The 23,991-nt window shown below is 39.2% G+C and overlaps 1 protein-coding gene across 12 annotated transcripts in view; it reads left to right on the plus strand.

Moving 5' to 3' along the window:
- Positions 1–23,991, plus strand: part of ODAD2 (outer dynein arm docking complex subunit 2) — a 186,821-nt gene that overhangs the window by 146,013 nt on the left and 16,817 nt on the right. For 9 of the 12 annotated variants that reach the window (XM_070600845.1, XM_070600844.1, XM_070600846.1 and 6 more), the window contains one exon: positions 901–1,122. The exons of the other annotated variants lie outside the window; for them this stretch is intronic. In XM_070600845.1, coding sequence (XP_070456946.1) covers positions 901–1,122 — 222 coding nt within the window. The remainder of the gene's footprint in view (positions 1–900; positions 1,123–23,991) is intronic. 12 annotated transcript variants of the gene reach the window in all.

Raw genomic sequence — 23,991 nt, forward strand, 5'->3', positions numbered from 1 at the left:
TAATGCACCTCAGCAAGCTTGCATTGATGGCATTCTTGAGCTAGAAGACTTTGGCATTAACTGTGTTGTTTATCCAGAGCTGTGCCAGATAGAATAAGCAGCCTTGAGAGATGAGGGCTTCACCATGACCAGAGGTATCTGCGCATAGCTTGGACTACCACTTGGCAGAGAAGTCGTAGAGCAGAAATTCAATCGTTGGAAGGAGGCTCGGTCTACAAGACTTTTTAGGGCCAGTCTAACGTTGAGTTCCTATCTGCCAGATTTAGCTAAGGACACCAAGTTGTTGCCTGAATCCAAAGAATGGTACAATTAATAAACAGAAAACTATACTCTATTCAATTATGTTATACCTGTACAAGGTAATTACATACAAAAAGAAAGATATAGTCTTCATGAAGAATACAGAAAGGGAAATGGCAGACTCAAAACGTGTCATTGTTGGCTGCACTATTTGTTCTCTCGGAAACCAAGATGTATTCTTGATGTGGAAGTATTCCTAGGGCGAAGAAGTAGGCTTAATCCCTTATCCCAGTTAAGTGAAATGCTCCCTTAAGAATTATGTTTTTACTAAACCTCTTGCTGACCTGTAATTTTGCATTGTAAGTGGACTTACTCAAAAGGAAATTCAGCCTTGAGCAAATAACTAATGCCAGACACCTGATTGCCTTTGATTGAGTGCACTGTTTATGTTCAGTTCATAAAAAGAAAACTCAAGATTGAAACTTGGTCCATTGGTGACCCACCAAAATACTAGTTCCCTTCAAGACATTGCCTGAATAGCCAGCTAGCCCTTCTCTCTTGACTCATTGGCATCTTAGCAGGTAAGAAACATCTAGCACATAAACATGATCTCACAGGATCATTACAATGCACATACCACAATTTGTTTCCTTTGTGCAGAATAGTGATAAACTGAGGCATCATCTAGCAGAAGCTATTTCACATTGCTGTATGTGGGGCAGAAACAGAGTGGCCTTCGGTGAGCACAACGCAGTGGCTCCGTTAGTGCGTTACCTGAAATCAAATGACACCAACGTGCATCGAGCAACAGCTCAAGCCTTGTACCAACTCTCAGAAGATGCTGATAACTGCATCACCATGCATGAGAATGGTGCAGTAAAGGTACAGTTGATTGACTTTGTGGTTTATTCCAAGTTAGGTAAATGTAGTTGGAAAGAAACTTAAGTAGTGTTAAGGTTTTACAAAAGTGGGTATTTTAACACACAAAACTGCCTACTTGTTGGGTCATGGCTGCATTTGAGCCATGTGGTATCATAGCTTATGCTGCAAAAAAGTTGTGTGGAGGTAAATTTTTCTAAATCAAAAAATATAAAATGGACTCAGTAAAATAAGTAATCATTCCCTAATTTGAATTTGATTAAAGAAAATGTGCAGAGCGTGAACAGTGGTATTCATAATTTTATATAGTATATTATTTACTCAGCCCAGAAATAGTAAAATATGGGCACCAACTAAACAACAAAGGAATTGGCTGAAATCACAACTAGACTATAGCTTACAGTCTTAACCGTAATAGCAAAAGACTAATTCAAAGACATTTTTTCAAAAAACAATTTGCATCGAATTTTATTTGCCTTTAATCAACAGGTAGGAGAGTTTCTGCGCATAGGTTTGTAGTGTACCTGTACTTGGAAACCACCTAGAGCTTCTGAATGGGATATTTTGATCACAATAAATACAAAAATACTTGAGTACATGAACAGCTTAATGTATTAGGAGAAATTGATTTAAATGTTAGTTATTTTCTTTAGGTTGTTTTCTTGTACACTATAATTTTACTGCTTATTGCCTCAATTTGGAGCCTATGACAACGAGATGCATTTTGAAATGTATACCCAAGGCGGGCTTGATATTTTAGACAAGAGTTAAAATAAAATCTCCGGTTAATCATATCTAGTCAATTTTATATATGCCGAATATGAAACATCTTAGGAGGAATAAAGCTTAAAATCCCAATTGGTAATTTTTTGAGGCAATTATTTTAATTTATCCTTCAAACCTATTATAGTTGAAGAATATGATGTTAATTTTTCTGAAATTAAACCCAATTTACATTCAAATATGTCAACTTTTCCATTATAAATCTGTTTTTATAGCATGGGTTAGGCCAAATTAATTTCTTCAAGCAAAAAGCTGGCGTAAAAAGCAACTTTTAAACTAAGTACTAATTTTTCAAAGCAAATTATAAAAGATATATTGGGAATGTTAATTTCAAATTGCTAAAGAATGATAAAAATGCCACTTTCACATGATTATGTTCACATTTCAAAATAGAAGCTTTTCTAATTTAAACTTACACATTCTATTGTGGAACAAGGACTTGCACAACCTAACTTGCCATAGTATACAGTCTTTAAAAAAAACGAAGCTATAAAAATTAAGTGGACCCATAAAGTGTCTGACATATAACATATGCTTAGACAATTGCCAGTTACTTTAAGAAGAGAATTTCTAGACTACTCAGAAAGTTGTAAATTTAATAAGGCTTACACATTACAGTTCAATTGGCGTATATCCTGGGTGTGTATGCAACTCTCAATTATTTCTTCTAATGCAAGTCAATAGATAATCCAAAATCACTTATGAATTGTATTCTGCTATTCAAGTCTGGAAGCTGTTCACCCACCCACACAGCTTATATGTGTTAGAAAAAGAAGAAAGAAAGTAGGGTTTGTTGTGCTCTAGACCCTTCCCAGCTCATCACCAGGTATCTTGACATCTTGAGAGTATCATGAGGTATCTTGAGGACCTCTCTGTCTCATCTATTTGCATTCCTGACTACCTGCTATTTCTACTGGAGGACAACTGTAAAGAACGGGACCTTGCTTTTTATAAGTTACTCTGTCACAGTAGAGAGGCAGGCCTTACCATGGGCTCTTCCTTCTTGGGACCATCGGTGAAGCGTAAGGACCTGTGTCTTCCTTCTCTCGTTTTCTTTAAGGAGGGAAGAAATGAGGGTGTAGTATACCAGATGTACACAGAATAAATGGAGTTTGGTAGTTGCTTGGATATGGGGAATAAAGGAAAAGGTTGAGTCAAAAATGACTCCAACTTTCAGGCTAGATGAAGAGAAAGGTTCCATTAGCAGAGATAATGAAGAAAGTATTTGGCACATTAGGGAGGTTATAGTACCTGCAGTGAATATGTCACAATGTGTAACTCCTGGCATTTCTGAGTTCAAATGCATATAAACTTTATCCACTATTTTGGCAAATCCCTGGCTGTTTTCATTCTTAATTGCTACTGCACCTTCCTAGTCAAATGCTCAGTGTTATTTCCCAGTCCTGCACCATTCCTGCCACAGCTGCCCAGGAGCATTGTCGACAGGTGCTTTGACAGTTACCAGAATCATCCTGTCACCCTGTTATAAGTAATTTATTCTGGAATTAACCTTCGCCGTACAATTTCCTCAACAGCAGCAGCGCCTGACGTCATGCGATGGATCTGTCTCGTGTGAACTGATGTTGATTCTGCAATAACAGTGAAGGAGCAGCCTTGTGGGTCTGGAACAGATTGAGTTCAGTTTCTAATGTGTTCAGTTTAAATTGGCAGTTTGAATTTTACGTCTAGAGCAGTGCTGTCCAGTAAGAATGCAACATGAGCTACATATGTAATATTAAATTTTCTAGTAGCCACAATTTCAGGAAAGATAAAAAGACACAGGTAAAATTATATAATTATTTTAGTAATATATTTATTTAACCCAATAAATCCAAAATATTATTTTAACATATAATCAATATAAAAAATACTAAGAAGATATTTTACATTATCTTTTTTTTTTTTGTGCTAAGTCTTCAAAATCCGGTGTGTATTTTACACTTACACTACATGTCAATTTGGACAGGCCACATATCAGGTTCTCACTCGTGGCCAGTGGTTTCCTTATTGGACAGCGTGAGTCTAGAGACGGGAGAGAGAGGAAGATTCAGGAAGTATCGGTGGAGAAATATTAAGCCACGAGCCAGGGCGGATAAGATGTTTTTGGCAGAGAGTTCAGAGAAACCTGGAAAATGTCTACATTTTCCACTCACAGAGCAAATAAACTAGGAGGAGGAGCTGTCAAAGTAAACTCGAGAAGTTAACAGGTTAACCAGCAGTTCTAGGAGCCAAAGGAAGAGCGAGTTTCCAAAGGGTTTGTGTTTAAACACTGCTAAGTGGTCAACAAGGATTTCCTGCCTCAATTATGTTGAAAAATAATCCTTGTGGTAGAGCCTTTCCAGGTAAGAAGCACTTCTGTAGGAACCAATAAGTCCCCTGCTCCGGTAAATACAACGTAATAGGAAGAACTCAATCCGTGTCCTCTTTATGATTGGACACAGACCTCCTTCTCAAAAGTGTCAGCTCAGAGTCTCGTATCATTACAAAGCCTTGTGAATGTGGATGCAGAGCTGTTGGTAACAATATTGAAAATATGAGATGTCTAGGAGATGTACCAAAGCTACTTGCTAATTATAGCAAAACCGCAACATAGGAAGTAATATAAGGGGGGGAAGAAGTTGCAGGAAAAACTGAGCAAGACAAGCCGTTTCCTAAGACAGAGAAAGTGATTGAATAGAAAGATGATGAGCACTATAAAAGGCATTAAGCTCCCTTCCCCAGGATGACATTGCATTTATTTTTGCAGATTTCCATACCAGGCAGGTGAAAGCTACATTATGGCCTGTAACTTTCTGGAGGGCAGGAAATTGAACAGATTGTAGAAAATACAACCGGAAGTGGGTCCAGCAGTGGCAGAGTGAGGGGAGAGCATTTCAATTTGGGGGGAGCTGAAAGGGTTGTCTTGCCTGCCTCCCAGACTCAGCACAGGTAGTGGCGTTCCAGAAAAGTGGGAAGATGAACCCAGAAGCAAACACTCCCCATAGCTTTTGAAGCCTGGCACAGGAAAAGAAAAATATCACTCAAGTTTTTGAGTCAAGGAAATAGACTTTAAGAGACTGAATTCACCCCGGATCTCAGTGTCTATAAGCAGTCTACATACTTAATATTTGATTGAATTATAATATTTTCTGTTAATTAAAACTCTCAAAGTAATTCTGTGGTTTGGGGTACTTTTCTCACATTTCAGGTATCCCCTGGAGTGTTAGGGTTAGTCCACTTGCCGATACGCTGATAAATTTACTTAGTAGGACTATTAGGCATCAGCGACTACATTATGATACCATGTGTAGAGTCCTCTGCAGACTTGTTTCTGATTGACTTTTTTCTTGTTATTTGCATGTTTCCTTTGAAGCAAGAAAGAAATTTATGTTTGCTTAAGGGTCCCAATAAGTTAGATTTTAGTTTATCATGTTTAACTTTAATATTAATAACATATATCAAATGTTTTCCTTATTTCATTTTTATTTTTTGAACTTAAAAAATGTAATAGCATTAGTTAGGTATAATTGACATACACATGTGCATATTTAAAGTATACAATTTGATAAGTTTTGACATATATACATACATGCAAATGTATATGTGTATACACACACACACACACACTCCATGAAACCATTACCAAATCAAGATAATGACCCCCAAAATTTCCTCGTACACCTTTGTGTATCCTCTTTCTTGCCCCTCTCTGTCCTATAATTTAATTCCAGAAAACATACATTGTATTACTTGAATATTTTTTAAAAATTTGAGACTTGTTCTGTGACCCAGAATATGTTTATCTTGTTCATGTTCCACATACGCTTGAAAAGAATGAGTGTTTTGATGTGGCTGGGTAAAGTGGCCAATGAAGTTTAATAAGATCGAGTTGGTTGATACTGTTGTTCAAGTGTTCTACATCTTTATGGATTTAATGCCTACTTGTTCTACCAATTATTGTAGATTTGCTAATTTCTTCTTGCAGTTCTATCTGTTTTTTCTTTGTGTATTTTGAAGCTCTCTTATTAGGCGCAAAAATATTTAGGAATTGTATGTCCTCTTGATGACCTCTTTATCACTATGAGGTAATCATCTTTATCCCTAGTCATATTCTTTGTTTTGAAACAAATCTACCATTTCTGCTACTAATAGATATATTCCTGCTTTCCTTTGGTTAGTATTACCATGACAAAATCTAGAAATTTTCTATCCTTTTACCCTATTTGTGTATTTTTATTTAAACTGGCTATTTGTAAGCAGTGTACAGTTGGGGCTTGTTTTTTAATTCCACGCTCAACCTCTGCCTTTTTCAGGGAAGCTGAGGGGTATTTACATAATTTACAATTAATGTGCTATTGACATGGTTGGCTTTAAATGTGTCACCTTGTTTTCTGGTTTTCCCATCTGTTCTATCTTTTCTTTTCTTTCTCTGTCTTCTCTTGGATTAATTGAATATATTTTTTATTATTTCATTTTCTCTCCTTTGTTGGCTTATTAGTTATGATCCTTTGTTGTTATTTTAGTGGTTTTTTTAGAGTTTACAGTATACATATTTAATTCAGCACACTGTACCTCCAAATTATACACATAAATATATAGTTTAAGAATCACACAACAGTATGCTTCCATTTCTGTCCTCCTGGCTTTTGTGCTATTGTTGTCATACATTGCACTCCTACATATATTGTAAACTCCACATACGTTATTCTTGTTTTTGGAGGTAAATGGTCAATTATCTTTTACAGAGACTTAAATAAATAGGAAAAGCGCTATTTATTCCTTTTTTCTAGATGCGGATTTTCATTTATCATTTTCTTACTGCCTAAAGGACTTTTAACATTTCTTGTAGTACAGTTCTGTTGCTGATGAATTCTTTCAGCTTTTATATGTCTAAAAAAGACTATTTTGTCTTTGAAAAAATTTTTGCTGGATGTGGAATTTTACACTGACTTTTTTCCTTTCAGAACTTTAAACATGTTGCTCCATTTTATTTTCATTTGCATTGTTTCTGAGAAGAAATCTGCTATCATCCTTATGTTTGCTCACTTGTATGCCACATTTCTTTTTTCTTTGGCTGCTTTTAGGATTTTATCATTTTCACTGATTTTGAGCAATTTGATTTATGATGTGCCTTGGTGTCCTTTTCTTCATGTTTCTTGTGGTTGGTGTTTGTTGAGTTTCTTGAATCTCTGGGCTTATAGTTTTCATCAAATCTGGAAGCTTTTGAGCCATTGCTGCTTCAGATACTTTCCCTCTTTCTCTTTCTATTGTCCTTTGGAAACTCTACTTTCACCTATATTTGGCTACTTGAAGTTTTCCCATAGCTGCTTAAGCCTCTCTTCACTTTTTCAGTCTTTTTTCCTCCCTGTGTTTTAATTTGGGATGTTTCTATTTCTATATCTTCAAGTTCAGCAATCTATTTTTCTTGCAATGTTTAATTTGGCTTTATTTCCATCCAGTGTGTTTTACATGTCAGATACTGTAATTTTCATCTCTCAAAATTTGATTTGGGTCTTTTTTTTTATATCTTCCCTATCTCTACCTAACATGTTGAGTCTCTCCTCTAGCTTCTTGCACATATGGAATCCAGTCCTAATAACACTTCTAATATCATTTCTGGGTTGCTCTCAATGGACTGATTTTTTTTTCTTTATCATGGGTCGTGTCAGACACAGTGAATTTTAATGTGTTGATTGTCAGATTCTTTTTTGTTGGTATTTCTATAAATATTCTTGAGTTTTGTTCTAAGATGCAGTTATGTTACTTTGAAACAACTTAATCCTTTCAGTTCTTGCTTTTGTGCTTTGTTAGCACGACTAGAGTTGGGTTAATTCCAGGGCTAATTCTTCCCTGCTACTGAGGCAAGACCCTTCTGATCACTCTACCTGACGTCCCATAAATTATCTAGTCTACCACTCTGAGCAGTGGGGTCAGGCAATGTTCCTCGCCATGTGGGAGCTTCCAACATTGTTCCATCTAATCTTTCAGGCGGTGGTTTTCCTGTCCTCGAGTAGTTTCCTCACACAAGTGTTGATTAGTCCTGCACTCAAGATTCCGGGGCACTTGCTGCAGATCTCGGAGTTCTGTGTTCGGCTCCCTCCTCTCCAGGAATTTGCCCTGAGGACTCTAGTCATTCTGGCCCCCAAACTCCCAGCCACATATCCCAGCTCAGGGAGACTGCCAAGCTTGGTTTGGGTTCTCCCTCCCTGTGCTGCAGCCTGGAAACTCTCTTAGCGCTGACCGTTTTTGTTCCCCTCCTCTCAGCGATCACTGTCCTTTGTTGTCTGATGTCCAATGTCTTGAAAGCCATTGCTTTATATATTTTTACATTTTTAAATTGTTTTAGACAGGAAGGTAAATCCAGTCCCTCTTAGCCTATCTTGGCATAAAGCAGAATTCTTATTTTCTTTTTAGATAATAAATTCATGGGAATTGAGCGCTGGGAGACGTGAGTTATCGATTTTAAACACACAGAGTTCTGCAGATGAGGAAACTAAGGCCCAGATAAGTGAAGTACCTAAAACCACAATCAATATATGGCATTACATCATAAGTGATGGAATAAATGATGTAAACTGTCACCAAACAGTTTAGTGCTGTTTCTCCTAGATGAGTGAATTTCAAACCATGTCTCATGGGCCCTTAGGGTTCCCCTGGGAGAGATCAGGACCTGGTCCTCACCTCAGGGCAAGGGGAAGCCAATGCTTGGGGTGGGGGGCACCTACTTCAATTAGAACATCTATTTTTTTCCATTTTATATATTAGAATTGTGATCTGGTTTTCAAAACAGCTTTTTGCTGCCTTAAAAAGAATCGAAAATTACCGCACTAGGCCATGCTGCCCTTTCATAGTTCTGTTTGTGAAACCCACTAGGAGCCATCCTTTTCATATTTATTCAGCACTTCACTTCCCTTTATAGAAAGGTTTGCAAAATAAGAATCCCTTCAGTAGGAATTAACAATTCAAATCTTAAATCTTCGCTTTCTTACAAGTTTAATGCATATAAAAGTCTGATACAAGAAGGACTCTTGAAAGCCACTTTTTTTTCTTTTTAAGTTTTCCTCGGAGAGTGCTAGGCAATGCCTTTGCCCTTGAGATGATTCAGCTGTCTTCTAAAATATCCAGGGAGCCCTTGGGAGAAAGTGAATGTGCCTGGGAGGGTCTGAGCTGATAGAATACTTGTCTCACTTGTCCAAGCCAGCTCTGCGATCATGGATTCATGAACAGGACTCCAGCTTGCTTCTGCTGAGTCATCACCACCCCCCTCCCAGTGAAATAAACTGCCCTCCCCTTCTTGAAAACCAAAGGTGAGAAAAGATGAAAAAGAGAGCTGCATGGAAGAGCAGTAAAAGAGGTAGACAATAATGAAAGTAATATTTTCATTTATTCAGCTTCCTAGAAGCCAGACACTATTCTAAAAGCACATTTACACATTTTCTTCTATTCAACCTTCTCCATCACACAGTGGGATAGGAATTGTTATTATCTTCATTTTATGGGTAAGGAAACTGAGTTTCATAGACGTTAAGTGACTTGCCCCAAATCACCCAGGTCATAAGGAAAGGACCCAAGAAATCTGGTTTCAGGGCCTGTTCTCTTAACATCCCCTGCAAGGTAGAGGGAGAGCTGAGGTCCCAGGGGCACGTGTGTGGGTGCGGGCGTCCGTGTTTAGGGCGGTGTTTGAAGGACTAGCCTGGTGGGGAACTGCTTCACGAGGCAGAGCAGCTGTGCGGGAAGGCACACGGGGCGCTGGGACCGGCGGAGAGCACACTTGTTTTATGGTGGAATGGCGCCTGTCCTTCCTATCACAGCCCTTACTCCGTCTCTTGAAAATACGCCCCAAATACTCTTTCTCTCCTTAGTTTTCATGATTTTCCAGCCTCTCCTGCTGCCCTTGAAGCTTCTGCATAGTCTTAATTTATGCCAATTAAACATTATTACTAGTAAGAGTTATAGTATATGAAGTTAAAACCAGGTGATTTTTTAAAAAAATTATATTTCTATTACATAGACTTTAATGAGTAGCTATATTTTCCATAGGTAATGATATATTAGTTAATTTACTTAATATTAATAGCATTGTATGCTGTGTATGTGTGTATGTATATATGTGTGTGTGTTATATATATTTGACATTTTTAAAATTTAAAAAATTGAAACTAAAAAACCTGAATACATGAGCTTTGGATTTAATTTAAACCTTTTTCACTAATCTATATCAAATTTCTAAACCTCCCGCTTACATGAGCTATATTCCAAAAGTCCAAGATCTTTGTAACTAGTCACCTTTTCATGTCTTATTTTTCCTTGTAAAAACATCTCCCACCACCAAGGGGCACACTTCTAGGTACTAGAAATATCATTAATTATTATATAATAAAAAGAAAAATCCCTAATCAAAGAAATTAAAATTAAGTTCAAACTGGAAACCTGGGACAAAAAGCTCACACCTCTTAGCATATCATGAATAACAGTGTCCATTCTTAGTCTTATAACAACTTGTAAGTCCGAACTCTCCTATCTCCTCACACAATAGTCTTGAGTTTATGCAGAGGTCCCAGCAGTTACTCACGGGCCACGTTAAGGGACAATGGTCCATTTCAGCAGTGTTTCCCAAAGTGTGGTCTGTAGTCTACCAGTCCAGAAGCAATATGCGGCTTGTTAAAAAAATATAGGTTGCTGGGCCATAGCCTAAATTGACTGACATAGAGTCTCCATGAATAAGACCAGGAAACTGTATTTTAACCAAGTTCCTAAGGTGACTGGGAAGTATGTGAAAGTTTGAGAACCACCGATGCACAGGAGTTTTAATGGCAAGAGAGTCACCCTGAACACAAGGGAAATGAAGGTCAACCTCTTCAAAGGAAAAGGTTAGAGAACGCCTGATGATGATTAATCCATTGCATGGAAATCTTAGTCCACCCAACAAATACGATTGTGTGCTTAGAGTGTTCCAGTGTGTGATGTCATGCTGAACAGGATGAGTGTGGCTCTGCCTGTGTGGAATGAAGATGGGCATGTAGTTGTGGCATCTAGCTTTACAGAACCCCAGCAGAGTGTGAAGACAGTCTGTCTAGGACCCTTTATTTGCTCCTCATCAAAGAAAAGACAACAAGGAGGAGTTTCTGCTAATACTATAAAAAAGTATTACTTCAAAGCCATAAGCTTTGAAAATAGGAATATAAGATCTGACACAGTATGCCAGACCTCTGGCCAATCCAATTAATTTTGTTGCCTTTGAAAGGATATCAATGTATGTGTTACACGATACAGCGCTTCCTAACCTTTCTCCCTGTCAGCAGAAAAACGTGCAGTATTTGTATGGCACCCTGGAATAAATGGACAAAGCTGCTTGAGGCCTGGAGGCAGCTGGTCTGGGAAGGAAGAGGTGATTCCACCCTACTCCATTGCCATATGTTGGTTCTTAATCTATTGAAATCAGAGGAAAATATGCATTGCTAAGTGGGGGTGAGACCGCTTGAAAAGTGTAGTCCAGAATGACCACATATGCTTCGTGCCAGTCCAGGAAAAACTCCTCCCTCACCAGGGCACCCCTTTTTCAAAGGAGTAGAATAAAGATACGGTGTACAGATTCTCCTCCCAGGCAGGACGTGCCCTTCTATTCACCACGCCCAGAATTCAGGAGGAGAGAGTAGGGCCCAGGGTCTTATAACCGTCTCAAGCACTACAAGAAGGGCCTGGTCAAAATAAATAAATGGACAAAATAATTACCAAGTGTGCCGAATGCTGTGAAGGAAACAAATGGGGTTGAATGAGAGTAACAGAGGGATAGCCCACTTTAGACCAGGAAGTCAGAGAAAGCACCTTGGAGCAAGTGTATCTAAACTAAGATATGAAGGATGAACACAGAAGAGTCTGCAGACAAAAAGTGTGTGCAGAGGCCATCGGGTGGGAATGTGCTTAGAGTTTCCAAGGACCTGCAAGAAGATCAGGGCAGTTGAAGGAGTGAGGCAATGAGAGTGACACAAGATGCGTCGGGAGAGCTGGATGGGGCTGGATTACATGGGGAATGCTAGGCCATAGTAAGGAACTGGGATTTTATTCTAGTGTACTGAGAAGCCATTGAAAGATTTTAGTTGGAAAAGTGGCATGATCCCATTTGTGCTTTTAAAAGATCACTCTTAGAGGTGTGTAGGGAGCCAGTCAGAAAGAGTGGAAGCCAAGAGCCCTCTAGGAGTCTGTGAGCTGTCAGCGTGCAAGAACATGGCGGCCTAAGTGCGCCTTCGTTACAGATTAGATGAGAGGTTAAAGGAACAGGAGGAATTAAGGATGCATTCACAAACTTTTTTTTTTTAAAGTGTTCTATTACAAAGGGAAAATAACCATAGTGATAACAGGTGCTACCAACACTCATTTTTATTTTAAATTTCACCAAATAATTTGGAATCATCCATTAAATGAATAATTAGCACAGATTAGAATATTAAACTTAATAATAAGAGATTGCAGTGCTTTTCTTTGACTAAAAAATAGTTAATATAAATAATTGTATATATTTTATAAAATGTATATTACAGTATAATCTTTTTTTAAAATAGCAGCCAATTACTGAGTGTTGGCTGCTGGACTAGGTGCTTTATTCCTTACCTCATTTAGTCTTCACAAGAACCCTGTGATGCAGGCATTACTGTCCCTATTTTAAAGGTCCATAGATACAATGTGTCCAAAGTCCCATAGATAAGAATGCAGGATCCATTAGGATACAGTAAATTTCAAGCAACATAAATAACTCAAGTAGCTTGGGCACCAAAGAGGACACATGGATGTTTGACAGATCTCATGGGCAAGAAAGCAGCAGAGCCCTTCGAAGGTGCTGGGACAAGGGCCTCAAAGGTTTTTTAGCATCTATTTTTTTTCATCTGTCATCTCTCCTCCTTTCTGTATCCATTTCATTTCAGTCTTTCTCTGCCAGTTGGCTTTCTCTGTTTCTCCACGGTTTTCTCCACTGTTTCTCCTAGCTTTTTACTCTCCAGTCACCCAGTGAGGTCCCATATTATTTTCACTTTCAATTCAAAGATCCCAGGGAATGGAATCTGATTGGCCCAGTTTGGGAAAAGTACCCACCCCTCGTCCAAACAAGTGTGGACAAGGAAACAGTGTGGTATTTTACAGAATGGCTTCCAAGGCTTGCCACTGAGGGTGAGGTCCACAGACAGTTAAGAGCATTCCTGGTGCACTGAGAAGACACTATAAATGTGTGCATTAATGTGACAAGCCAGGATTTCAATCTCTGGACCACTGACGTGGGAAATTGTTAGGTCAGTTGACATTCACTATCTTTTATTATCATGCTGTTATTCAGGATGTGTTAGTTATCTATACTTTTGTAGTGAGGTTATTATTGCAAGTGTTTGAAAGACGCACAGAGGGCATTTTACCCAATATTTCTAAAATGTTGGGCCTTGTTTGTTAAAATTATAAATTCTTGCTAACAGCTTTGGCTAGCTTTATTTATTTTCTTTTTATTAAAAAACTCTTTCATAAATCAAGCTTTGTGAGTTAAATGGATGTAAATTATAAAATGTGAAAGGTAATTATTTATAATTTTTATTGAAAATATTCCAGACCTAGCTATTGCCAACTGCTGGTATGGATTTAGCATTCTGAAGTTTAAACGGTAACATTTGGCTCTTTTTTTGTCAAATACCTCGTGATTAAATGAGGTGTGTTATTATACTGTCAACCCAAGTTTAAGAAAAGGCACCCCTTCACCATTGTAAATCTATGCAAAACAATCTTCATTTTACACACATATAGACCTGTGAAGCCTTCACATCTTGGTTTTGGGATTTTCAACTTGGCAAATTACAGATTCTCATTTTTATATCGGTCACTGTTGGTTCCAAACTTTAAATTGAAACCACAGGGTTTATCTGGCACTCACAGCAAGCTAAAGCTTTTCCCTTGCTTTAAATTAGCTGCTACTTAATGATTAAGAAAGAGAGCACAAGACGGCAAATAACATTAGAACAATAATATGTCCAAATCACTGTCAACTGTTCAAAGGCTGCCCGAATTTTTGGCTGTGTAAAACCAAAAACCTGTCCATCATGTTGCATTCAAAACCTGCAGAGCAATAGGTAAATGTCGTAATCTTTTATTTTTGTTTAGTATAGAGGAACCCAAGGAAAGGCAAAAACAAAAAGTCATTTCCATCTGAATCATGTTAAAGACCTACCAGGTGTGGGCCACCCTTTCCTGAGTTGGGTGAAGCTGGAAACCAGGGCCTTGATGCTGCCTCCTGAGTGGCATATTTTTAGAGTATTATTTATATATCCTAAGAAGTTTACTATAGAATCAGTGCCAGATAAGAAACAATTTAGGGTTAAGGAGTGTTGGAGTCCATGAAAATTAAATTTTGGACTGGAGAGTTCATCTTTTTCTTAACATAATCATGTTACCAAAATTAGGAACGTCAGACTCCATTGCAGTTTTTCTAATTACAAATATAGGAAAATGACAGGCCTGGGTAGCTTATCTTGTCTAAACTGTACAGTTCAGGATTCTTCAAATTTAAATAGGTTTGGATATGAAGGCGTTAGGTTGGCATAAGATGCTGTTGGCACGTGTAAAAGCATCTTTGGGTCTCAGAAAAAGATGCTTTTCCTGCCGAGCTGGAGATCTATGGGAGCTGTTCAACAGTAGCTCTGCCCTGCAGCTTTTTTGGTGATAAATGATCCATTTCAAATAAATGAAATTGCAGCCAACTCTGCAGAAAGAATCACTTTCTAAAAAAGAGAGACAGTTCCGAAGGGTCAAAAATGCACAAACAGTATGGTAAAATAAAGTATATGCTGCTCTTTTTAATGGAAAAGATTGCTACTGGTTACGTTTGCCAAATTCAATCAGTATGCCAAAAAGTCGAGGAATCTGGCAGGGGCTATAGAGAGCAGTTCCATCTTTCATCTATATTTCTTCTCTGTATTTATCTAGCTTCAGAAAATGCCGGGAATGTCTTTTCCTTCCGACTTGGCCCTTTTGCTAAACCACAGAAATACACCGGGCAGCTTCTCGTAATTGTTTGGTTACTTATAGTACCGTCAGTCTTCAGACTTGTGAGAAATAGATTCTTTCCATTGGAAATTTATGAAAAGCACCAACAACTGTTTGTTTTCCTTTTCTGAAATTTATCCCAGGAACAAAAAAAAAATCAATTTTATTAATTGGCAGCTACTTGAATCAATACACAAAGGCAGGAGGCCAGCTCATTATTTTTCGCCTCCAGCTGACCCAAAATGGTTTTCTCGTATAAGAAGCTATTCACAGATGTTAGACGTAAGAATTAATAATAATAATAATGGTATTTCAGACTTCATGAATAAGTAGTTTTTGGCACTCAGAAAGTATCTTCTGTTTTTCCCTTGAAAACAGCAATCTGTTATATACAAAAAGCACACAGTGCTTGAATTAACACGTTAGAGTCTTTAATGTACCAAAAATATGCATGCATTAACATTCCCTTCTAAGACTCCTTTTATTTCCTTCAGAATCAATCAGTTTTTGTTATTAAAAAAATACAAAACTCTTAGGTTTTTAGGAGCTGTTTTCTCTATTTCCTGACCCATTGCCATAGTCTCTCTTTGAAATGTCTTTGGACACAAATTTAAAACTACAGGTGCTAAACAAAAGTTACATTTTTAACATCAAGTTAATTATAGCCTATGCAAATTTAAATCAGAACAACCATATCTGTGGTTCAGGAGTGATCAAACCTAATGGCTTATCCTCATGGTTAACAAGTCAGGACTTGTTTATAATATCCTAGTTTGCTTTTGGGAAAAAGCACTTCATTCTCTAGGTCTTTGTTTACCTGGGAGTAAAAGTAAGAAAAATATTCCTAAAGTTTAAGCTATCATTCTTTATAACCAAGATTAAATTTTGAATCCCTGAGGAGGAAAAAATTAGAAAAACAGCCCAAATGCTCCGTTTACAGCAATGAAAACCGACATGCAGTTTGATGGGGTCTCTTTACAATGGGGGCCTTCGTATTATACCTCTGCTTATTGTAAGAAATGACTTAAAATATGCACACTAACTCCTGCAAATGTTGCTATTTTCACCAGACCATGATTTTCTGATTAGGGGAAATCTGATCAAATTTCTGTGAAAATAAATTTCTAAGGTATTTTTTCTTAGATGGTCACTTGCCAATGAAACTACTTGTCAGAATGTCAACCCGATATTTTTCATTCCATCTTGCATGCACAGAAGTGGAAATGCAAACCTCTTTGAAAATTGTCATCTCTGCCAAAGAAGGGTAGAAACACTCGTCTAAGATGTACTGCAGGATTCCCCAGAGGTGGGGCTGGGATGCTGCCGCGCAATGCCACGTGGTTGGAGGGCAGCACAGATGGAAACGTGGTGTCCTCACTATGACCAGGAGAGGCAGCAAAGATGCTACTTTATTTTACAGTGAAGTTATGTTGACAACAAAGTATCCCTCTGGATGAATGTACCGTTCCTGCACCAAAATGTGCCCTCAGTTTTGCTTGTACAAGTCCCAGAAATCCTTGCAATGGGGCAGTTTGGGATCTGGAAGCCGGGCAATCAAGAGCCTAACTTAAGCAACATTCGGTCCAGCTTTTTTCTGCAAAACCAGGGCAAGTCTACACACACACATACACATATTTTTTACATATCTGACAAAGGACTTGTGTTATTCAAATTATGTAAAGAATTTTTACAGCTCAATAAGAAGATGATAACTCAATTAAAAATTGGCAAAATATCTGGACACCTCAGCAAAACTATGTGAAGGGCAAATAAGCACATGAAAAGATACTCAACACCATTAGTCATCAGGGAAATGCAGACTCAAACTTCATGCATCACCACCACACACCTATCAGAATGGGTACAATTCAAAAGACTGACAATATCAAGTGCTGACAAGAATATGGGGGCACCGGAAGCGTCATCTACTACTGACGAGAATGCGAAATGGTACAACCACCTTGGAAAAAAGTTTGCCAGTTTCTTAAAAGCTAAACATACACTTCCTATATGACCTAGCACCTCCACTCCCAGATATCTACCCAAGAGAAACTAAAACACATGCACACACAAAGACCTGTATGTGAAGGGAGATAGCAGAATTATTCATAATCACCAAACATAGAAACAATCAAAATGTCCCTAACAGATGAATGGATAAACAACCAAAGGTGCATCCATACAGTTGAATACCACCCAGCCACAAAAAAGAACAAGCCACTGACACATGCAACATCATGGGCGAATCTCAAAAACAGTATGCTAAGTGAAAGAAGCCTGTGTATATTCTTGAGGCTTAGTTGTGATTCACTTAACTATCCTCTTTAGGTTTGATTTTTATTAAATCAGTCCTCTGTGCTTCAGCACCATTTCAAGTTTTAGCTCTGATAGTTGCTCAATTAAATTAATAACTGATTAATTGACTATTAACCAGACCTTAATCAATCAATTACACTTATCATTAACAAATCAAAACCACTAATATGGTTTAACAGTAGTTTTCATATTCATTGAAACTCTAAGAGAAATCATGTCCTATCACAAAAAGAATGATTTGAGAGTGAACCATTAAGACAAGGATCCTGACAGCTAATAGGCACTGAATCTGCCACAAGCTGTTTCAAGAATAAGAACATCAGAATTTTCTGATGTACTTTTCAAAGGATGTAGCCAATGATTTGTATGCAAATTTAGGTAGGTTTTGAAAACAGCATTTTAGATGGTATAGGTATATAACAATATAATTTAGACTGATGTCGCAAAGGATGCTCATTGATCCAATTTGGAAAATGAATAAATGTGATTCTGAAGCCTACTAATTAAATAAATAAGACAGGGTGCAGGGAAATGAGTGTGTGTTTGGGGCCAAACAGAACTGGGTTTGAATCCTGGCTGTCAGTGCAGCTGCCAAGTCACCCAGCTTCCTTGGGCTCTGTGTCCTCCTCAGTCCTATAAGGATGACAATATTTCCCTCTAAGAGTTACAGAGAGGATGAAATGACGAGAAAAAAATATATATATCAAGAGCCTGCCTCATGGTAGGCGCATCAGAACACTCTTATTGTGGTTGTTTTTGTCAGGAGTAGAATTCTGCCAAGTCGAGGCTATGGATGTGAGAGAGGTGGCTTTCTACAGGCTTCCTCCCTGGGTTCAAGTCCTGTTCCTGAATCTTAAACTAACTAATTCTATGAGCAGCTACCAAGTCCTCAGCCTCAATGTTTTCAGTGTAGACAGAATTTGAGGTGCTGGCTTTCAGCAGTTTCTCCTCAGGGCCTGAATGCCACATGCAGGGACCCTTTATCCGTGGCAGGCACCGTGCCACTCTTGAGAGTGGTTTGGTTCTCCCGTGGCTTGGCCAGGATGCAGAGGCCTTGCTCTGTCTACAGATATGAATGTGCTGGTGCAGCCACCTCTCCACCTTAGGCTGTGTGTTTTCTTGGGAACTGTGTGCCTGTGGGTAGACTCAGGGCATGTCCTAGGGTCACTGACAGCATAAAGCTGAGTAATACAAGATAGTTCAGGTTTCTCTCTACATCGACACAAAATTTTCTGTTCAAATGTAAGCTCTCAGGCAATTTCTTCAGAGGCCATCTGAATCAGATGTGTGTCCTCTGCATGCAGAATTTGGGTTGTTGATAAACAAGGATATAGGATAATTAAAAGGGAGAATCACCAGGAAACCGTGGCTTTTGTTTACCTTTACCAAGCCTTTTCTGTAAAAGCCTTTTCTGTGGGCGAGTACTCATAAATGTGCCACTGAACTTTTTAAAACACTAACGTGGTTTCCGTTTGCTTTGAACACGGCCTTGCATGACCTGATTCCTGCCTGTCTCTCTGCCATCATCTTGCCCCTCTCTCTCCATCCTCCCTTGTGGCATGGACTGCTGGATATCCACTAACATCCATCCTCCCCTTTGATGAACATTTTAGCGCAGCACATGGCTGCCAGCCACACAATACATTTCTCAGCTTCTCCTGAGTCTCAGTGCAATCATATGACTAAGTTCTCATGAAGGGAAGTGAGAATGTGACTTGTGTTTCTTGCCGTACGTCCAAGAACACACGGTTTCCCTGGGTCCCAGCTCTGTTCCCCAAGGCTGAGGGATAGAGGCCACTGGGGCAGCTTTGGACTCAGAAATGGGCCAACACGTGGAAGATGGCAGTACCATGCTACCAGCCCTGGTCCCCTTGCTCATGCAGTGTAACATAAAAGAAAAAAACTTCTAGGTTGTTTAGACTACTAAATTTTGGGTTCTTTATGTGAAAACAGTTTATCATGGGCTCAAAGTAATATCCTTATGGGACACGGCTTGGCAAGCATTTGCTACTACCTTGTGAAAAAAAACATGCTCTTGGTAGGAGGCAGCTACAAGCCAGGACATATGAGGGGAACAGAGCAGGGGCTGGAAGCCACTCACCCCCTCTGCTGGCACCTCTGTGCTCTGCACAAACTGCCACTCTCTGTAGGTGCCCCGACTGTCCCTCTGCCTGGAATGACCTCCAGATCCCCACGCCACTCTTTGCGTTGCTCACGTCTATCTGGCAGGTTTCAGATTCACTCTTGTTCCCCCGGGAAGTCCACATTCACCCCCTGGCCCCATCTGTGCTTTCCTAAGACGTGTACATCTCTTCCTCTCTAAGGTAATGATGTAATTGTTTGTCTCAGTAGATTGTAAGATTCCTGAGGGCAGAAGCCATGCCTGTCTCGTCCACTTCTGCATTCCTGGGAACAGTTCCTGCCACAGAGCAGAACATAGTAAATATTTGTTGAATGAGGCAATGAACTGCTCTCCCCATTTTTAGCCCTGCCACATAACCATAATATCCTAATAGCAAAACAGCCTGCAAATGTGAAGACAAAATAAAAAGGATCTGAGGAGGGATATACATTTACGGTATTTCTCCTCTACGTAGCCACATAAGCCACAGAGCTTAAATTGTTTAATTTGCGAACAATACAGAAAGAGGCTAAGTTCCTCTCATGCCTTTGGTTTTCAACTCTCTATTTTCCCTGCTGCTAGAGAAGTTTAATTTTTCTCTTTGATTTTTTTTTTTTTTTCAGTTTATACCCTGGAAAAGTAAGGTGATAAATACAGGCAATCATTGCAGAGTATGACTATTGCCAGGCGCTAATGTTTTCAAATTGCTGATGATTTTTAGGGACACCACAAACTGGCCGCACTATCGGAAGCATTTGGCAGTCGTAGCTGGCAGCAGGAAATCAGACTGTAAATTTAGAAAGCATTGCACCATATTCGGGAATGTACCTCAAAGTCACCTCCAAATATGTCATGGTCATGTAGCTGGGGTTCGGAGCGAATTTAACTACCCTTTATTATGTATATTGTGGTACATGAAAAACTTCAAAAAAACAAGGCTGGGCAAAGAAGAAAGCTAGTCTGTTGCATTAAGGTAAAAATTTCATCACAGATTCCACCTGCCTCTGCCAAGCTGGAAAAGCCATCTTGTACTGATGCTTTCTTCTACGCTTCAACTTTACTGAAATAATTTTAAAAATGATTTCTATTACTTACTCCTTTATTGCTTACTAGGATAATTTTCTCAGCAACGGCTTATGTCAGAGTGAATGGATAGGCTGAAAAAGAGATGTTTTGTTTTGATATATGAGAGCTTTAACATACCATAGGATCATGGGGAATAAGATTTGCATTGTGAATGCACCCTGTTGAAAGCAACGTTAAGTCCTTTGGCCCTACGTGTAAAGCAATAAAGGTTGAGGGGGAAAATAGCATTGCTGGTTATGTGTATTCCAGTAATTCGTGAAATGTGCTAACAGAGCTTATGGGTTCCTTTACTGTGATAGCCTCAAAAGGAGAAAGCCAGGTTACTATGTAGATTTCCAGGACATTTTTGACAAAGTTCTGTACCAAAGCAGCTAAGCACTCTGCTTCGGCGGCCTGGGTTCACGGGTTCAGATCCCAGGCACAGACCTATTCCACTCACCAGCCATGCTGTGGAGGTGTCCCACATACAAAAAAATAGAGGGGGATTGGCACAGATGTTGGCTCAGGGTGAATCTCCCTCAGCAAAAGAAAAAAAGAAAAGGAACATGTGTGTGTGAGTGTGTCTGTATGTGTGTTTATGACTCAACATGAGGGGGAAAGAAGTAAGCTTTGTTATAATTAGGGGACCTGACAAGGGGACAGGCACAAGAGAGAGAGTAGATGGAGAAGGCAGCTCTTTCCCGGCAACATCCTTTCAAGGGTCAATACTAGGAATAATCTTATTGAACAATTTGAAAAACAACATACACGGTAAAGTCCAGTCTGTGAATACAAGTAAGCTATAAGGAATATTAAACCAGAGAGATCCAGAGTCATCATGCCCAGGCAAAAGAGTGTCTAGTAACTTTTACTATGTACCAGAGAAAAATAATTCAAGTGCGTTTTAAAAAGGAGTATGAGTTGAAATGAATGAAAGAATCAGAGGAGTAATTTCGAAATCTTCTCAGCCTTGTTTGTTGCTGGAGACGAAATATGCAGAGCATCTTAACTTCAAAATAGTGTTGACTGAGTTAGCCCTCTGTTAGCCCTCAAGGATACAAAGATGAAAATAAGGGGTTCTGAGTGTGCTTGGCTGCAAGTCCAATATGGTGCAGGAGCAATGGTGCATCATTGGTGGAAGCAGCATCCAGAAGGGTCAGCCAAAGGGAGGTCCTGGTCCCCAAAGACTGCACATGGCATGCAGGGGAGCCACATGTTCCATGGTACCCACAGGGAGGGGTTGCAGAAACAAAGAGGCACCACTGAATGGAACCATTTCAAGTGGAGGCAGTTGACCGTGACTACAAATTTCAGCCTTCGGTTTGGGCATGATGGCCCAAGGGCCGGGGAGAACCAGCCGCATCTCAGGGAATACTGTCACCAGGCATCCAGGGAGCAGGCCAGACCAGCTCCCTCTCCATGGGCACTAAACACCGAAGAGGCAGAGTCCAAGACTAATTGACTTAGTCTCTCTAGGCTGCAGTTTTCTCATCTGTAACACTAGAATATTAATAGTATTTAACTCTGGGTTTCTTGAGAGCATTAAATAAATTAGTATATATAAGGCACTTTGAATAGTGCCTGAGACATGGTAAGCACTGTTTGTTGAAATGTTAGCTATGGTTATTGTCTCCTTCCTTCTCGAGGGATACCACCCTCCCTGCCTTTCCTGGATGCCTCATGGTGGCATGGGTGGGGGAATGCCATTTCTGGTGGAGGTTGGGTGATGATGAACTGAGAAAAGCCTGTCCGAGTTTGGCTTGTGTCCTGCCTCAGCTTTGCTTTGTAAAGAGAGAGACCTGCCCCACCACCTATTCCCTGAGTCTGAGGACACTGGGCATGTAACATCCAGAAAGCTGTGCAGCCATCGGTCTCTGTCTTCTGGTCCTCTGCCACGAGACAGAGAGAGGGCTGTCCCCCTGGCCACCGGCCACCACATGCCTGACTCCTCACCCTATACACAATTTGAGAGCTGGACTGTGTCTTCCTCACAGTACCTTCTACATCACATCACAGGTAATCAGTGACATCTTTACCTGATTGAACATAGGAAACAAAGACTTGCCCACCTGCGTTTGGATATGATATATCCAAAAAGACATAATAGAGAAAAAATTGATTTAAAAAGAAAATTTTGCCAGAAGTATAAGATATGCATTGAAGAAAGCTAGATCAACACAAAATAAGTATTGACCCAAATAAGCTACTTAAGCACCTCAGATTCAAACTGAGTTTAAAGTAAGATCAATATTGAAGGGATGGCTTTATTAAAATGTTTGATCAGGAACTCTGGGCTGGTCGGGGACCAGGCTTAGCGATGCTCCATCCCAGCTCTCTCAGGAGGATCCTGAGACAGGTCAATATAACATAAACACTGTTCTACAGGTATCAGTTTAGGGAGACCCAAAAGACCTACCTAAATAGAACTATTTCATTGTGCTACCTAAAATTTATCACTTTGGCATATAATTTGAAATTTCATAAACTAAAGATTTGGCTTAACAATTATCTTCTTAAAAACTTGTAAATGTAAATTTTAAAATCTGGGAAGAGTGAGCAAGGCTATGAGTCATTTAAGACTCAGTAGGAATGTGTTTAAAATGTGGGCTTCCAAAAGTCTGACTGAGACTGTCAGAATTGAGAGAATGAGAGTTGTTAGGATTGTGGGGCAGGTAGTGGTTTGGGGTGATTGTTGGAAGAGTAAGTGTGAATTGAACAGATCTGTGTGGAATGAATGAGCCGTGAGCTGGCCTCACCAGTTGAGGAGTGAGCAGCAAGGGGAGGTGTTCTGTAGTGAGAAAGAAATTCCAGGAATAAAGTGAGGAGACCAAAGATTAGCCCTCCTCCAATTATGAAGACTAGTGTTTTTTTGTGCATTATGAAATTGGAGAAGGTACATTGAGAGTCTATTTGGGGAACAGGAAGGAACAGGCAGAGTTCTAGGATCCCATGCTCTATTTTGTCTTCAGATGCTTCATTTTATCTTACGTATGTACGTTTTATGTATATGTGAATTTCATAGAAGAGTTAAGGTTTTGTTTGGGGGGAGAAAAAGAAAAGAGTTTCAATACGGAAAAAAAAATTTTTTTAATCACTGGCCTAAATACCATGCTTAGGGCCAGCCCTGCAATTCTGAACAGCTAACTTGGCAAAAATCATGCAAGATGGACTCTGAAATGAACACGGTCTTTGCCAGAAGAAGAAGAAGGATCATTCTGTTCTAAAATTCATTCAGTTCCTTTCACTGCAATTTGAAGGTCTTATATAGATGACACTAAAAAGGATCATTTTACATAAGTTTAGCAAAAAGGCAAGACCAAAATTAATATTTAGTTATGTATTAAAAATTTTTAGGAGGTTATCAGGGGTTTTTTGTCAGAGTTGGTAGAAACATTACTTTGTGAAATTTTATGGTAATATTTTTTAGGTTCCACTTTTAAAGATCTTAGACATTATAAATAAGTTTTAAAAGAGAAATTAAGAAAACACAATCACATTTGACTTATTCTTTCCCACAAATTGTATCAGATTAGGAAAACATTCCCCAGATGGGTAGCAAATGACGAGACAGACTTTTAAGGTACACTTGATAC

The sequence above is a fragment of the Equus przewalskii genome, chromosome 30 (assembly GCF_037783145.1).
Source record: "Equus przewalskii isolate Varuska chromosome 30, EquPr2, whole genome shotgun sequence".
Lineage (NCBI taxonomy): Eukaryota > Metazoa > Chordata > Mammalia > Perissodactyla > Equidae > Equus > Equus przewalskii.